At 53.0% G+C, this 17,934-nt stretch overlaps 1 protein-coding gene across 1 annotated transcript in view; it reads right to left on the bottom strand.

The window, feature by feature from the left end:
- Positions 1 to 17,934, bottom strand: part of PAX5 (paired box 5) — a 181,566-nt gene that overhangs the window by 34,183 nt on the left and 129,449 nt on the right. The window contains exon 8 of the mRNA XM_062206963.1: positions 2,156 to 2,257. Coding sequence (XP_062062947.1) covers positions 2,156 to 2,257 — 102 coding nt within the window. The remainder of the gene's footprint in view (positions 1 to 2,155; positions 2,258 to 17,934) is intronic.

Here is a 17,934-nt window from a genome sequence, read left to right as displayed (position 1 = left end):
TGCCAGGCCCATGGCCATTTGTATCCCGAGCCTGGTAATTAGGGCTGGGGGAGCTACAGGGGCTGGAGAGCAGGCTCTGTCTGGACACACTCGTGGAAGTTCGGCTGCTTCTCTGAACTTGGCCTCTTGAAGGTTTGCAGTGGGGAGCCAGGAGGGCCAGCCTGGGAACCTCCGCTTCACCGACCAGGGGCCGGGGCCGCCGCTCCCCTTCTGCCATCGCTGGGCAGGAGTTCTGACCGGTAAGCTGTGCAGCCTTGGGCAACTCCCTGACCTCTCTGGGTTCCAGCAGGCCCTCCTGGAAAATGGAGATCACCCTTCCGACCCTGCCCACCTCACCTCGGGCTGGTTACCCCCACGGGCTCCAATGGCCCTCAACTTCTACAAAGTGCTGTATAAACAGGCCGGGCCCTTCCCAGACAAGGCTTGGAGACCAGCTCTGAAGGCAGCGTTACTTTGCTCGGTGCTGAGAGACACGGAGCTGGGGGAGGGGGAGGAAGGGGTGGGGGCATCACACTGCCTGTCTGCCTCGTGCGCCCACTCTCCCTGGGACCATCACCGGACCACGCCCCGATCCGGCGGTGTCTCCGCCAGGAGAGCCTAGCAGGCCTCCACTGCGCTGGCCAGGCCCAGGCAAGGGCGCACACGGAGGCTGGCTCCCATATGTCTCAGATTTAGAAGTCATAAATCAAGCTAACAAACCGTTAAATGAAATATGCTCTATCCTCCTACCTCATTAAATACATCTTGGAGACAACCTGGAAGGCAAGGACGCAGTTGAGAATTCTGGGACCCCTCAGTGTTCTGGGCCAGGGTGTGCCGTGCGGGGAAAGCCCCACCGCAGCATGATCTGACCTGCTGCGCCCTACCCTGCCAGCTCCACTAGCCACAGCGTCCAGGCTCTGTCTGCACCATGTGCAGAGCCAGGCCTCGGGCCCTGGAGTGCACACACAGGTGACATGGGCCATCTCTAGGGAGCTGGCCCTCGAGACAAGGCTGGAAGAGGCTTGGCCCAGTTTGGGTAGGGTTCTGGGGGTGGGCTGGAAGGAGGGGTGTGGGCACATCCCCACGGACCTGTAGGCCGTCCCCGGTCTGTGGGGGCATGGACAACATGGTTCTCTAAGGAGCGGCTCCCAGAGCAAGGGTCTCTCTTGCCTGAGTTGAAGGCTGAGCCCAGTTGGCTTCTAGTAGGTGGTCCAGACCCTTACTCGCTGGGTGACCTTGGCACCTCCCAGCCCCTTTCTGGGCTCCATTTCCTCAAAGGGATAGAAGGCTTCAAAGAGAAAGCTGGCTGGGGTGGGGAGGCAGCAAGACACCCCCCCACACACCGCGAGCTTCTTTCAGTGCCCCTAAGAGTCAGCAGTGTGTAAGGGGGAGGGGCTTAGAGCCCCCAGCACTGAGATGAGGGCATGGCCCCTGTAAATGACTAAACCAGAGACAAGGCAACCTCCCAGGAGAAGTACAACCACATCCGACAGGGCCTGGTTTTCCTCTTGACTTTGTAAAAACCATGCTTTGGGTATCTCTGCGGGCACCCATTACCTACAGCCAGCCAGCACCAAGGGAGCATGTTGCCCCCACCCCACCATGCCAGGAGACGCACCGGCCTCCCTTCCCGATGCCGTGAACCTCACATATCAGTGGCCAGAGGTTCAGGTCCCCACGGTCACAAGTGTTCAGTTGAGAATCAAGTGACAAAACCAGCAGCCGATATCCTGTCTGCTTGGAGACTGCTGTCCTTGACCCCAGGAACGTGGGCCTCAAGAGCATCTATCTGAGGGGCTTCCCGCTTGCTCATGTCTCGCAGCTGGGTGGGAGGGGAGAGGAAGGGCAGGGAGGGAGGCGGCCTCCCCGACACCGACTGGGTGACCTCCAGCCAGGCCGGGCACCGCCCTGTGTTCAGAGTCCCCACGTGGCCAGCCAAGGGCTGTTTGACTGACAGTCTGGGGCTGCCCTCTCTCCCATGTCTTCCCCAAGGCAGCCATGGGCTGCCCCAGCCCCTCCACAGGCCCAGCTGCACAGAAAGAGGCCGAGAGCACAGACCCCTGCCTGGTTTATTCAGGTCCGCCCTCAGCAGCACCGAGGTCACCCGGGCTGTTCGGGGGTGCCCCCACCCCATCCGCTGCCTGCCGTGCAGCAGCTCGTGGTGCAGACTCACCAGGCACCATCCCTGTCAGCGTCGGCGCTGAGTAGCTGCCCTGTCCGGCGGGGGGGACGTGCGGAGGGTACCCGGGGAGGGTCGTGCTCGCCAAGTCACGGCCTGAGGAATGAAAGCAACAAATCAGAGGGTGAGCATCGCTGCGGCAGGGCGCTCATGTCCACGGCTCCCCAGACACTTCCGCACATTTGTCACGTCTGGACGCTGAACGCCAACGTGCCCCAGCTCCCCCCGTCACTCACACATGTGCACACATGCACACACACACAGTCTCCAGCCACCCCTCCACCACCTGGCACAAACCCAGTCAGGGCTTGAGCCTGTCCCTGGGAAACCAAGGAGAGGCGGGACAACACCCGTGGCAGCAGCCCGTGGCTCCAGTCGGCTGTCCACGCCCCAAAGCTCACTCGCACTTCTGAACCTGCATGCCATTGCTTCTGCTGGGTCCCTGCACCAAGGGCCCCCTTGCTCCAGCTGCTCCCAGCCTCAGCTGCCTTCAAAGAGCATCTTAAACAGCGGCGCCCTCTGCGCCTGGTCAGCCCCCGAGGTAGGCGGGGAGCACAGCGACCTCCGCTCTCAAATCTGCCCTCTACTGACTTTCTCCTTCTTTGGCCTAGGACTGCTCCTTTATCCAGTGATCTTGTTGGCAACTTCTGTGGCTGCCAGCACGGGGCCGAGACCCCGGCCCTCAAGGGGTGGCCTCTGAGGTGGGCAGGGGCCCAGCTCCTGGTGGCTCCTAGCCCCACTCAGGACAGGATGATAGCACATCCAACACCCAGCCAGCCTGACTCTCCACTGGTACAGCACACAGTAGGCTCTTAGTGCATACCCACGTGAACTAACAGAGCCTCCAGGGCTGTGGTTTCCTGAGCTGGCTCAAGTTTGTAAGGGAGGAACCGCTGAGGTCTGTCTGCCTCTTCGCAGGGGCTATAGCCTTCCAATCCCCTACTGCCCGTTACAGGGAACAAGGCACCCCTGGCTCAGGCCAAGAGCCCTTGTCTTGGGGGAGCACTGTTCTGGGATGAACTTTGGCACTGGGGGCGAGAGCCCACCCTCTTGGAAGGAATTAGCAGATTTCTCTGAAGATAAAGGTGTGGATGCACCATCAGCCAGCCTGGGAAGTGGGTGGGAAACGAGCCAGCCTTGGGGCTAAGGATGGAGGGCAGACATGGGGCATTTCAGGCGGTGGAGCCCGCTGAGGCCCGGGGGTGCAGGGAGCAGCTGCTGACCACGCAGAGTCAGGCCCCAGGAGCACCTCGGCAGCCTCCACGAGTCCCCGCAGGGCGGCCCAGGCAGCACTCAGCGCCACCTCCCACCCACGTCCCCCCAGAGAACTCGGCGCTGGGGAACCAGCCTGTGACTGCTCCCTCCCAGTGCCTGTCACTCGGTTGCTCCAGCAGCACCCAGAGCTGCCTCATTTCCCAGGGTCCTGCCTGTTCAAAGAACCTCCCTGAGCACCACGCCCTGGCGGACAGGAGGTGCCCTCCCTCCCTCTGCTCACCACCTCCCGGTCTGTACAGGGCCTCGGGGCCGTGGGCTCTCCCCAGGCGTTGTTTCAGGGAGCGCCTCTGCAAGCCTGGACCCTCAGCTGCACCCACCAGAGCTGCTGTGGCTCCCACAGGAGCAGGGATGAAGCAAGACGCCAGCCAGAACCAACCACTTGGATGAGGGGAGAGGACAAGGCTCACCCTCCTCCAGCCCCCTCTCTGCACACGGAAGCTCCAAGGAGTAGCAGGGGCTCTGAGTGTTAAGTGAATGGAAAAAGTGGTCATGCTACACACTGGCATGCTTCAACCACGGTGGAGAAGCAGTACGAGAAGGGCTGAGGGGGGCACCTCCTCACCACCCCCATTATCATTTTGCAGATGGAAAAACAGACCTAAGGTAGGGCAGGGGGAGCAACGAGCCCAGGTCCCACAGGGAACAGGCGGCAGCACAAGGACTAAGCATAGGTTGGCAGACTGGTGTTGCTGAGTGCATTACCCAGCCTGTGTTCAAGTCTCAGTTGCCCCTGCCCATGCAGTTATCCCCCTCAGCTGCTACAGATCCCGAGACCCAGAGCTGCTGAGGAGGGTGCGTGAGTGCGGTATGAGACTGCCAGTACAAGGTCGCAGTGCTGGAGTCGGCAATGTGGTGCCGGCTGAGCCGCTGCCTGAGAGCCTGGCATCCCACACGGGAGCGCTAGTTCAAGTCCCTGCTCAGCTTTCCATCCAGCTCCCTGCTAGTGGGCCTGGGAAGGCAGTCGATAACGGCCCAAGTGCTTGGGCCCCTGCAACCCACATGGGACCCCAGATGAAGTTCCAGGTTCCTGGTTTTAGCCGTGTAGGGAATGAAGCAGCACATGGAAGATGGCTGCCTGTCTCTTTCAACCCCACCTTATCACTTCCAAAAAAATAAAGATGGAAATGTCAGTGGCCAGACAGTGAAGGCTGGGGCTGCTTTGACAGACTGGCTCCCCACAGATCCGGGGAGGGCCCCAACCTGACCCCATGCCCAGGCTCACACCCCTGATGACAACAAACCGCAAACACTGACAGATGACAAAACACAAGATTCTCTTCTAAGTGTTATGTTATTGTCTTACTTAACCCCCAGCACCCAACCCTCATTTTACAAGAATACGAGGTTTGTCTGAAGTTACACAATAAGGGCCAGGAGTTGACCCCAGGCAAGGCAGGGTCAAAGCCCACGTGTTTAGCCGCTCCAGCCCACACCAGCTTGCCAACCCATCTGCGTGTGTGCGGAGTCCAGAGGCCGCGCTTGTCTCTCACCAGACACTGTCACCACTGCTTACTGGCCCATCTTACAGAAGGGAATTCAACTGCACAGCTCGCCTGGAATGTGGCCCTGTGAGCCTGGGCAGGGGCCCAGCCCTTCCCAGGTGCCTGGGGAGAGTGGGAGGGTCCAGAGAGGGAAGGAGCTGGCCCAGGCTGATCTGAGGCCAGCTCGCCTGCCTCCTGGACATAGGTTCTTCCTCCACCAGGGGGCCTCTCTGTTAGTCACTCCAAGAGTCCCTGCCACTGGGGACACATGCTTTTTGAAACCTTGATCTCTAAAGCAAAGGGTCAGGAAACCAGGCCTCACCATAGCACTCAACACAAGAAGCCAGGTAGGAAGGAAAGAAGAAGGAATCCATAAAGAAAGAAAATGAATTAGAAACAGAAAAGCAGACACAGCAATAAACACAACCACATATTGCTATTTGAAAAGCCAATAAAATAAACAAACCTAAGTTAAAACTCAAAAAATGACACAAATATCAAGATAAGTAATGAGGAGAAGATGTCACCAGAGACATGGAAGAAATGACATTAAAAAAATAAGAAAATTCACACTAATAAACACTGTTGGTTCACGGAAATCTCAACAAAACTTACAAATTTCTAGAAAAACATAAATTACCAAAACTAACTCCAAACGAGGTAGAAAATACCAATGGCCCAATAATCTTGGAAGAGAAAAAAACATGCTTTTTCTTATCTTTTTTTGAAAAATTTATTTGAAAGGCAGAGTTACCTTGAGGGGGAGAGAAAGAGAGAGAGAGACAGAGACAGAGAGAAAGAGAGAGAGATCTTCCATCTGCTAATTCACTCCCCAAATGACCACAACAGCTAGAGTTGGGCCAACCTGAAGTCAGGAGCCAGGAGCTCCTTCTGGGTCTTCCACATGGGTGCAGGGGCCCAAGTAGTTGTGCCATCGTCTGCTGCTTTTCCCAGGCCACCAGCAGGGAGCTGGACTAGAAGCAGAGCAACCAGGACATGAACTGGTACCCAGAGAGGATGCTGGCATCACAGGCAGTGGCCAACCCACTCTTTTAAATCTTTAAGGTACATGCACGTCTGTTATTCAGATGCTCCTAGACATTTAAAGCTAAGAAAGCTTCCTAACTCATTTTACCAAACTAGTGAAATCCTGAACAGAGGCCCACAAAAAATAAAAATCGAAAGCTGGTCTCACAGTCTATTAATATGAATGGGAAAAATCTACTATCCAACCGGCCAGGCAACATTCGAGGAGGAGTAATACACCATGACTAAGTGAAGAAGGTCTTCCCTAGGAGGGCAAGGATGGCTCAGCATGCAAACACTCATCGGGACACCACACCAACCCATCAGAGGAGGAAACTCGCATTCCACCAGGTGGGAAAGTGGCCCTGGCTAAGGTTCAGCGTGCGTTCCTTAGGACACCTCTTGAGGTAAGGACTGCGGCACCTTTTGCTCCCGAAGGCATGAAGAAGTTAGGTGAGAGCCAGGTAACGGAAGCCCGTAAATGTGAGCATCCTGTGCTCAGTAGCTTCTCACTGCCTCAGCAGGTAAGCACCCATCTTTCTGAATACCGAGCCCTCAACCTGGGCGCCACCTTTGCAGCCCCACTGATTCCTACTCCCACACCCAAACCTGCTTCACACTGTCCCACCCCAGGGCCCTGACTCACGCTGTCCCCCTTTGAAGCCGTCCTTTTCCTGCTCCTATGCATTCCACATCCCATCCGATCTTCACAGCCAAGAGCCCGCTCCTCTGAGAACCTCTCCTATGTGCTTCGAGTTTTGGTGTAGGTACCTGCCTCTCCCAAAGGGCCCCCTGTTCCCCACCCCGGCCCGGTGCATGGGAGCACTGGGCCTCGGGAACAGCCAAGCCAGCGTCATGGTGATGGTAAAATCATCCTTACTGGGGCCGGCACTGCGGCACAGTGGGTTAAGCCTCTACTTGCAACACCAGCATCCCATATGGGTGCTCGTTCAAGTCCTGACGGCTCCAGTTCTGATCCAGCTCCCTGTTAATGTGTCTAGGAAAGCAGCACCTGCCATCCATGTGGGAGACCTGGATGGAATTCCAGTCTCCTGGCTTTGGCCCAGCCCCCAACCATTGAAGCCATTTGGAAAGTGAACCAACAGATGGAAGATTTCTGTCAAGTAAATAAAAACATCTTTTAAAAAAGCTCTTACTCTTTTTCATATAGTAACTCGCTTTATCATCCTAGTAGATTCTGTGATATGACATATGCTATATGATATGATAGCAGACTCTATAATAGTTCTGTGAGGTTGGAGCAATGATCATGCCCACTGTATCAGAGAGGAAGCTGAAGAATGAAGAGGCCACCCAGCCAGCAGGAAATGGAACTGAGACTTGAACACAGGCTGGGTAATGCACTCAGCAACACCAGTCTGCCAACCTATGAGCTCGCCAGGGCAGGTCTGGGTGGCACCAGCACACAGTGAGCATTTTATAACTCTCCAGGGGGGAACAGGACAAGAGGGCCAGCCAGGGCCCTCTTATCGACCCCTAATCCCAGCTCTGCCACTCAACTCCTGGGAGACTCTGGCAAGCCACACCTCCCCGCGGCCCATCAGCCTCTGTGTTCCCCAACTTTGGGAAAGAGCTCTTAGCTCGCCGGTCTCCAGGGGCCCCTGCAGCACACACTGGTCTGGGAGTGCACGCACAGAGCACCGTGTGGCCGGATTCAACTGCACCTGCACCTCCCCAGTCCTGTGGCAGGTGCTGCTGCCTGGTGGACAGAGGGCCCCGAGTGTCAGCCGTTCCTTTCCCAGGCCCTCCTCCTGGCCCAGCAGGATGGCGGTGCGCTCTGCAAGTGACTGCCTCTGAGTTCCCCATGACCGCTGGCTCCTGTGCATTGTGTGGGGCTCCATTCTTATCCAGAGAGTCCCTAAAACCAGAGGCTTTGAGCTTTGAGGCTCTGCCTGCATTTACTTCCTGTGGACTTGTCACGGAAGCACAGGACTTGCGGTGGGCAAGGCAGAGAGAGACTGACAGGTTCCTGGGTCAACTCAACCTCTTGAATCGCTCCAGTGTTCGGGCATCCAGGGAGACTGCTGATGGACATTAATCCATCTAATCCTCATGGCTTTTGAAATTCCCAGGAGAAACCTCCTGGGACCATGTGTGCAAGCCACAGGGGCTGATGCAGCTCAACAAAGAAAGGAAGGAGACGGAGCACTGAGGCTCAAATCCTTGCTTTTCCACTCACTTGCTGTGTGACCCACACAGTTATTCTGAGCCTCAGTTTCCCCATCCATAAAATGGAAAAAGTAACGATCAACACCTAGAAAAAGCAAACTGTGAGCCAAGTATACCACACTCATTTACTCCTCATAATGACCCTATCAGAGCGCTATTATCCCATTTTACTGAAGGGGAAACCGAGGCATGGAGCATTTAAGTGACTTGCTCAAGGCCACATAGTTAGCAGATAAAACCTATAGTCAGTGAGGTTTCAAACCCAGTCTGGCTTGAAAGTCCCCAACCCTTCTCTACTCCCCTCTCCCACCCTCCTCCCTCACCCCTCACCCCTGCCACAGGATGAACAACACCTAGGATAACACACCTCTGTTGTGTGGTTGTTGAGAAGAGTCTGGGAAGCAGCATGAGGGGCACACAGTCCCATGCGGAAGATGGATTACGGGTCCAACCCTTAGACCATCATTTTGAAAAACAAATAGTAAATCAAGGAGCAGGTGTTTGGCGCAGTAGTGAAGATGCTGCTAGGACACCTACATCCCATCTCCTCAGAGTCCCTGGTTCAAATCCTGGCACCGCTCTCAGTTCCAACTTCTGGCTAATGTACACCTGGGAGACAGCAGTGATGGCTCAAATAATTGGATTCCTGCCACCCATGTGAGAGACCTGGATGGAGTTCCTGGCTCCTAGCTCAGCCTGGCCCAACCCTGGTTCTGCCTTTCAAATAAATTAAATAAACAAAGCAAATTTTAAAAATAGTAATTTGACATAAAAAAAATGTAAGAAGCACAGTTTCCTGACAAGCTGGAAGGAACCCTTCTCAATGAGAACACGTGGACTCCTCTTCCCGTGAAGTTTGGGCTCGGCTGTGTGCCCTGTGCTGGCTGGTGGGCGTGAGCTGCTACAGCCCCGGAGCGGCGTGATGCATGCGTGTGTGGCTGGGTGTGCCCTCTGCGTCCCTGGTGGTCCAAGCAGGAGGGGAGAGGTCTACAGTGAAGCCCAGCCTGGGGAAGCACGCACCGAGCCTAGCCCCAGATGCACGAACGTGAAGAAAGCATTGCTACGTTAAAACCCTCAGTTTCTGGGCAGTGTGCTGAACAGCAGTATTGTGGCAATCAGGGGCTGATGCAAGCCTTGACAAATGTCTCCTGTTCTTATTTTCATCATTATCCTGTACTCCACAAGGCTGCCGGGCACCTGCATGAATCTGAGGTCACCAATCCAAGCAGAGGTTGGACACCTCCTGTTGGGAAACCCACAGAGCGAATTCAAGGATTCTGTCACTGTGGAGGGCCAGGGCGTCTTCACCTTCTCTGTCTCATCTCAGGTACGTACCAGGGCTGGGCTGCCAAGCAAGAAATCAACCCGAGGCAGCCAAGGAGATGCGACTGCTCCTTTGTAGCTCTACGTCAGGCCTCCGGGCACAGCTGATAAACCAGAGCTGACGCTCTGAACTCCACAGGACGTGGAAGCACACGTACATCAGCTGTTACACTTGATCTTACCCAAAAGGCCGAGACGCACGCGATCACACATCAGTTTTTATCAAGCAAGAAAGTATCTGAATCACTTGTAGTGGCACTGAATGTTACTTATGGAATATAATAAATTTGTAAATATTAAATAAAAGGACTTCATTTGGCCTCCTTTATGTAATTGCTTCTAAGAATGACACATAAGTACCTCTCGTCCAACTCAGGTGTGGACTTCACTTTCCAGGAGTAATCACTGAGATTTGGCCTTGCTTACCACGAGTAAGGAATTCATGTAGAACCTGGAACTCGGGCCAAAGACCAGGGCCAGCGTTGTGATGCAGCAGCTTAAGCCTGCATCACCAGCATCCCACATGAGCACTGGTTCAAGTCCTAGCTGCTCCACTTCTGATTCAGCTCTCTGCTAATGCTCCTGGGAAAAGCAGTAGAAGATGGCCCAAGTGCTTGGGCTCCTGCCCCTGCATGGGAGACCCAGAAGAAGCTCCTGGCTCCACCTGGCCAGCCCCAGTCATTGCAACCATTGGGTGAGTAAACCAGTAGATAGACTCACTCTCTCTCTCTCTCTCTGTAACTCTGCCTTTCAAATAAATAAAATCAATCTTTAAAGAAAGTTCACTCCTCCAAGGCATCAAATGGATATATTTGGTTTAAAATAACTCTTTTTACTCCTGAGAGGATGGGAAAGAACTGGTACTTACCCAGTTGTACAAATGAGGCAATTAAAGCTCAGAGATGAGAGTTTTAAGATGTATTTTATTTATCTGAAAGGCAGAGTGACAGAGAGAGAAGGCGGGAGATTGTCCATCTGCCATTTTACTGCCAAAATGGCCTCAATGGCTGGTTCTGGGCCAAAGCAAATCCAGGAGTCCAAAACCCCAGCTGGGTCTCCCATGTGGGTGGCAGGGGCCCAAACACCTGGGCCATCATCCACTGCTTTCCTGGGCACATTGGCAGGGAGCTGGCTTGGAAGTGGAACAGCTGGGACTGTAGCCAGCACTCTGATAGAGGATACTGGCATTACAAGCGGCTCTTATCCTGATGCACCACAATGCCAGCCCCAAGGTTTTTTGGTTGTTTTTAACTTTAACTTGTCTTCATTTTATTTGAAAGGCAGAGAGACAGAGATCATTTGCCTGCTGGTTCACTCTCCAAATTCCCACAACAGCCAGTTCTGGGCCAGGCTGAAGCCAGGAGCCAAGCACTCACTCTGGGTCTCCCAAATGGCTGGCAGGGACCAGCACCTGAGTCACCACCTGCTGCCTCCCAGGATGTGCATCAGCAGGAAGCTGGACTGGAAGCAGAAGCTCTCGTGTGGGATGCTGGCAAACCAAATAGTGACTTAATCTCTAAACACCAACACCCGGCCCCAGAGATGAGTGCTGACTGACAAGGCCCCATGGAAGTGCTAGCATGAGGACTTTAGCTCAGCACTTGTGACATTTTGTTAAGTGCTGTTCTTGCAGGATGTCTCTAAGGGGACAAACCCTCCCAGATGTGAAAACATTCTACAAAGTCTCCATAATTCAAAGTGTTAGGGGCCGGCGCTGTGGCATGGTAGGCTAAGCCTCCGCTTGCGGTGCCAGCATCCCATATGGGTGCCAGTTCATGTCCCAGCTGCTCCTCTTCTGACCCAGCTCTCTGCTATTGCCTGGGAAAGCAGCAGAAGATGGCCCAAGTTCTTGGGCCCCTGAACGCACATGTGAGACCTGGAATAAGCTCCTGGCTTCGGATTGGCTCAGTTCCAGCTGTTGCAGCCATTTGGGGAGTGAATCAGCAGGTGGAAGATCTTCCTGTCTGTCTCTCTCTGTGTAACTCTGCCTCTCAAATAAATAAAATATTTTTTTAAAAAAATGTAATACTGACAGATGAACAGAAAACCAGAGGTTGGAGTAGACAGTCAAGAAGTACACTCAACTACATATGGAAATTTAGCATACGATGAAAGTAAGATCACACACCATGGACTTTTTATAAATATGGACAACTGGAGTGCCAACTGGGAGGAAAAAAGATGAAAGAGGTTGATTGTTCACATAGTTTACACCATACACAACAAACTCCAGATGGATCTCAGAGACAAAGCTAAAAACTGAAACTATGCAGCTACTGGAAGAAGACACGGATGAATCCCTCTCAAAGCTAGGTGCACGGACAGGTTTTCAAGCTGCAACTCAGAACCATCTGCACACACCACCTACAAACATCAACTCAGCCTGAATCAATGGTGTAAATGTAAGTGTTACAACTATAAAACACTTAGGAGAAAATATAGGCATAAATCTTCATAACCTTAGATTAAGCAATGGTCTCTTAGATATGACAAAAGAAAAAAATAAATTAGACTTCATTAAAATTAAAAAACATTTATGCTTCAAAGGACACCAGCAAGAAAGCGAAAAGATGACCCAAACAATGGGAGAAAGTATTTATACATCCTATATCTGATGAAAGGTTTGTACCTAGAATGTATAAAGACAGCTTGAATATAAAAAGACAAATAACCCAGTTAGAAAATGAGCAAAGCATCTGAATAGGCATTTTTCTACAGAAGAATATGCGCAATGGCCAACAAGCACATGAAGGCTGTTCAACATCACCAGTCATTAGGGAAATGAAGATCGAAAGCACAATGAAGCTCCACTCCACACCCACTAGGAGGGCTATCATCGAAGACAGAATACGGCAATCACTGGTGGAGATAAGGAAGACTAGAACCTTCTGACACTGGTGCTGCCAATGCAAAACAGTGCAGCCGCTCTGGAAAACTCTGGCAAACACAGCATTAGAATTACCGCATAACCTAGTCATTCCACTTCTCAGTAGGTACCCACGAGAACTAAGGACAGTCCCACACAAAGTAGTCCCGCCTGCACAGGAATGGTCACAGGAGCGTTATTTCCAATAGTCCAAAGGGGAAACAATTCAACTATCCACCAACTGGTGAATGGATAGAAAACATGTGGTATATTTGTATAATCGAATATTTGCCAGTAAAAAGGAAAGAGACACCAATACATGTTCCAACACAGGTGACCCAGAAATGGTTACGCTGAGGCAAAGACAAGACGACATGTCGTATGAGTCTAGTCATACAGAAGTCCAGAAGAGGCAGACCTAGGAGACAAAAGGTGGATCTGTGGCGCCCAGGGGTTCAGGTAGGGAATAGAGGGAGCGAGGTGACGGCTCACGGGTGTGGGCAGTCTTCCACAGGGGCAGGGGCTGTGACGAAATGCTCTGGATGGATGGTGGGGTGGGGATGGCTGTGCAACTCTGTGGTCACACCGAGCATCACCGACTTGTACACCTGAGAGGGCGTAATTGTCTGATCTGTGACTTTTATCTCAATAATGCCATTTTCCCCTGCCTGCTGCTGACCTGTCCCTCTGCTGTGATTTTTTTTATCTGTATTTTTATTTTACATCATATTTGTGGAAAGGATCACTATCCAACTCCACTCATAAGGCCAGGGACCCTTGTTGTGTTAGCAAGAAACTCGCCTCTCATGTAGTACACTACCTACACTTGTGAGTCGACTAGCCAATTGTTGTTATTTTTTAAGGTTGATTTATTTACTTGAAAGACAGGAAGCAAAAGAAAGATCTTCCACCCACTGGTTCACTCCCCAAATGGCTGCAACAGCGAGGGTTGGGTCAGGCAAAACCCAGGAGCCAGGAGCTTCTTCTGGGTCTCCCACATGGGCGCAGGGCCTGCGGCTTTACCTGCTATGCCACAACGCCGGCCCCCTTCTATTACTACCAACATCTTGAAAAAGAAATAGTAATCTGACACCAAGAATATAGGAAGGACAAAATATTAAACAATCTTTAAATCATATGAACTTTATAGTGAAAAAATTCCAGTGAAAGACGAATTAGATGCCTTAACAAACAAGAACTCTTACCTGATAAAAACGGCACAAGCCGACAATAAATGGCAAACTGAGAGACACCACAGAGAAAGGGCTACTGGGTCACTGTATCAAGAACTTGAAAAACGGGGCTGGTGTTGTGGCACAGCAGATAACGCCACTGCCTGTGAGGCTGGCATCCCATATGGATGCCAGTTCGAGTCCCAACTGCTCCACTTCTGACCCAACTCCCCGCAAATGGCCTGGGAAAGACAGCAGAGGATGGTCGAAGTGTTTGGGCCTCTGATTCTGACGTGGGAAATCCAGGCGAAATTCCTGGCTCCTGGTTCAGGCTTGGTCCAGCCTTGGCCATTGAGGCCATCTGGGGAGTGAACCAGAGGATGGGAGATCATTGTTTCTCCCTCTCTCTCTGTAACTCTGCCTTTCAAATAAATAAATAAAAATATTTTAAAAAGACAACTTGAAAATATTGAAGAAAAAAAAAAATCCCAAGGGAAAATGGGCAAAATAAATAAACACATACACACACATACTCTTAAATTAATTAAAAAGACATTCAACTCATTTAAAAACACGACAAATACAAATTGAAGGCAAATGCTACAACCTTGTGTGGGAAGGAATCTGGCAAAATCTAATGAAATTGCAAACTTTGAAAGAAGCAATCCCACGTCTAGGGACTCACCCTGAGGACACACACATTTTCAACATACAGAACCACACGCGCCAGGGTTTTCACTGTAGCGTGTCTGTAACTATAAGATACTGGAAATTATCTAACGCCCAAACCTAGGGAGCTGGCTGAATGAACCGCGGCACACACACAATGGAGTACCACGCAGCTACACCAAAGCAGGAGATGGTGGGTCTCAGCCTGGGCCGGGTGAAGCCCAGGAGCTAAGCGCTGCCCTCCTGGGGCCCACAGAAGGTTGCCATTCTCCAGCCACTCCCAGCTCAGGGCCCTTAGGGAAGTTCAAGTTCAGGTTCCAAATGCCTAACAGAAAGCGTGGCGGGGTGTGTGTGTGTGTGTGTGTGGACTGTTGGCTCCAGGCAGTTTATGAATTAGAAATGCTCAAAATACAAAGAAAAGGAAGCTATGAACTCTCGGAATGCATCTGGGAGAGGGAGCAGGGCAGGGCAGCCGCAGACCTGCCCCTAGAGAGGAGGTGCTCCAGCCAGCTCTGAGGGTGGCAGGCCCAGGGGCCATCCACACCTGCTCTGCTTGGCACACAGCCTCCCCAGTGGCACCCAGGACCGAATCTAGCCCCCTGAGCAGGTAGGGAGGGCTAGGGCCTGCAGTCCCATAGGCCCGGGTTCGAATCTTAGTGTTACCACTTAGCAGCCGTGTGACCTTAGTAAGTAACGCTCATCCAGACCTCAGTCATCCTCTCATGGGATTTATTAGGAGTGGGAAGATGGCCTCTGTGACAGATTTCAAATGTCTCTCTGTCTCTCTTTCCATAGAGGAGGAGGTCTACGTCCCCCACCTTGAACATGAGCCACACTGGGACTGGTCAACCAACAGAGCCAGAGCCCCCTTGGAGGCTCCTGTGAGCCAGGTCCTGGGCCAGGCACTTTACACCCAGTACTTCCTTCAGTCCAATAACTGCCTTAGGTGGGCGCTGTTATCAACCGCTTCCACAGACCGGGAGGTACCTGACCTGCCCCAGGCTGCACAGCGTCCTCGAGACTGCCATCCCTGTGACAGGCCCTGGTCTAACCCCAGGCAGCGCTCACTGTGCCTATGGATACTGGCTCCTTCAATCCCCAAACACTCTCCCAAGGAAGCTCATTCCTCGGCCCCATTTCACAGCTGTGCAAACTAAAACAGAGCAGTCAGGCACCTGCCCAAGTGCCCACAGCTGGTCACCTGGCGCCCAGGCGATTCTGGCACCAGAGTCCCCCAGCCTCTGGCCTGAAGGTCTCCAGGGGTCAAGAGCTGCTCTCATGCCCCCTCCCCGCCCCAGCCAGGTGCACAGTAGAGGCTCAGGAAACATCTGTGCAGCTGAGGCGACTCCAAGGGCACGGCTCACTGCCTGGCGGCGATGGTGTCCTTCCCAGCATCATCTCACAAAAGTCCCCACTGCGCACCTTACGAAAGAACCAGGCCCGACCAACCCATTTGTGCTTAGATGCAACTTCTTTCCCGTCCAGCCCATTTCTAGGTAGGCTCTCTCTATGAACATTAATGGGGGGGAAATGTGAATCCAATTAACTTCAAATTTAGCTCATAATGAACTTATCTCATTTTGCTACCAGCTCGGTTCTCGTCGTGTGGCAGTAATTAACCACTGGGGGTTGTCACTCGCAGGCACCTGACATGCAGAGCTCCCAGCCCCTCGCTTCAATCCCTTGCAGAATTCATTACCCTGGCAGTATGGAAACCCTTCACTTTGAATACCACAGGGCCCCGCCCAAACTCCCCCTCCACCTGCCTGGCTGTGCGAGGGAGCCAGGCAGAAGCCAGCCAGCCACTGGAGCAGCCATTAATTACGGTGAATGAGACAGGGGTGGGGGTAGCCAGGATGCAGGCGATGGTGCGGGGGTGGAAGAGGGGGCGCCAGCCTTGACAGTCCTGGGGCAGGAAGTCCTGCCCAGAGAAGGGAGTTTGTACACACCAGGCCTGAGCTGGAAGGGACGAGCGTGGAGCTGGCTGGGAAAGGCAAGGTCCCTGCAAGCTGGCACACCCCAGGCAGCAGTGCGACCTCTCTGGGCCCTGGCTGTGCCATCAGAGCACTCAAGCAGTGGGAAGAGGCAGCCTCGGAGGGCTTTCTGCTCCAACATTCCGTGAGTCTGCGGCCTCCCCGTCCCCTGTGGGGGTGGAAAGGGAGGCTGTGCGGGCTGCCACACAGACGGACGCAGCAGCGCCTGCCCTCTGTGGCCTGGGCACTGTGCCCACAGCAGCAGTCCCTGGAGCCCCTGAATCACTTAGAGCAAAAGGAGGCTCAGCACCAGCCTTGCTTTCCTGTCTTCAGGAGAGGAACACACAGAAGGATGGCTGTGGGTCTGCACGCCATCACCCCAGGCCCCGACCCAAGTCCCCGTGGGCTGGCAGACACCTGCCTGAGGGAGCAGCCCCTTCTCAGCTCCCGCCACCTTATAAAGGAAGCTGGAATGCACTGTCTCCTTCCATCATGATTCTCCTATGTGACAACTAGTTCTGTTTTAAAATATACACTGGGGCCAAAGAAATCATGGCCAAAGGACGTGATTGGTGCCCAGACTGCCAGTCCCCCGCCTCCGCCCGTCCTCAACGCCCTCGAGTCCCCACCAGACACCCACCCTCACCATGCTCCCCCAGAGGCTGGGCCTTATTGAGGACACGAGCCCTGCCTGGGTGTCCAGGCAACAGCCAGAGGTGAGCCCTGCAGAATGGAATGGGCTAGCGCACAGTCAGCACTCAGAAAGATGACTTTTGGGAGACTGAGGCAGGAGCCCAGCCAGCTCCCTGGGGCCACCCCAAACCTCCTGCCTTGTTTCTGTGGGTGCAGCCCCAGCCCTTCAACATGCTGGCTCCCTCTGCCTCCTCAGTGTCCACAAGGGCCCTCCCCTGCCTGCAGTCTCTTCCACAGCCAGAGAGGGCGCCAGAGCCAGTGCTCTGAGTCACTCTACCCCATCACGTCACCAAACCTCTCCCTCTAGGGTGTGTACAACACTTTCCAAGAAAACTCCCACACAAAGACTTCCTGTATGTCAAGGAATCACTTACAGCTTAGAAAAGCAGGTTACAAAGGTGGGCGGCACAGGCTCTCAATGTGCTGGGCGTCATTTCACAGGCCCCGGAGGATCCCATCTCTGAGAGAAGACAGCAGGGTCTGTTATCTGAGCAGAGCTCAGACGGGGTGTGTTACCCGTTAACAAGCAGATTTCCACCAGGTATCAGAAAGGACCCGAAGGTTACACCTGTAATGCCTTGAAGGACACTAAGCAATTCTGTTTCTAGACAGCAATCCTATTCTAACATTTAATGTTTTTCCTTTAAAAAAAAAATAAAGATTTATTATATTTATTTGAAAGGCAGAGTTACAGAGAGAGAGAGGGGAAGAGACAGAGACGGATCTTCCATCCACTGGTTCACTCCCCAAATGGCCACAGCAGCCAGGGCTCGGCCAGGCCAAAGCTAGGAGCCAGGAGCTTCTTTCGGGTCTCCCACATGGGTGCAGGGGCCCAAGGACTTGGGCCACTCTTCGCTGCTTTCCCAGGAGCATTAGCAGGAAGTGGGATTGGAAATGGAGCAGCTAGGACTCGAGCCAGCACCCACATGGGATGCCAGCGCTACAATGCCAGCCTCCCATTTATTCTTCTCCTGATGGATGACATAAGCTCCTGTTCTTCAAAAGCTCTTGGAATCAGTTTTATCTTTCTATAAGTTCCTTCACTAATTAAAAAATGGAATTAGAGCTTCAGTATATAAAAGGTATGTTTTACATTTGTAAAAGA

Source organism: Lepus europaeus, chromosome 12, assembly GCF_033115175.1.
Source record: "Lepus europaeus isolate LE1 chromosome 12, mLepTim1.pri, whole genome shotgun sequence".
Lineage (NCBI taxonomy): Eukaryota > Metazoa > Chordata > Mammalia > Lagomorpha > Leporidae > Lepus > Lepus europaeus.
Note: the sequence above shows the minus strand (reverse complement) of the source record. Positions and strands in the feature narration are given on the sequence as shown.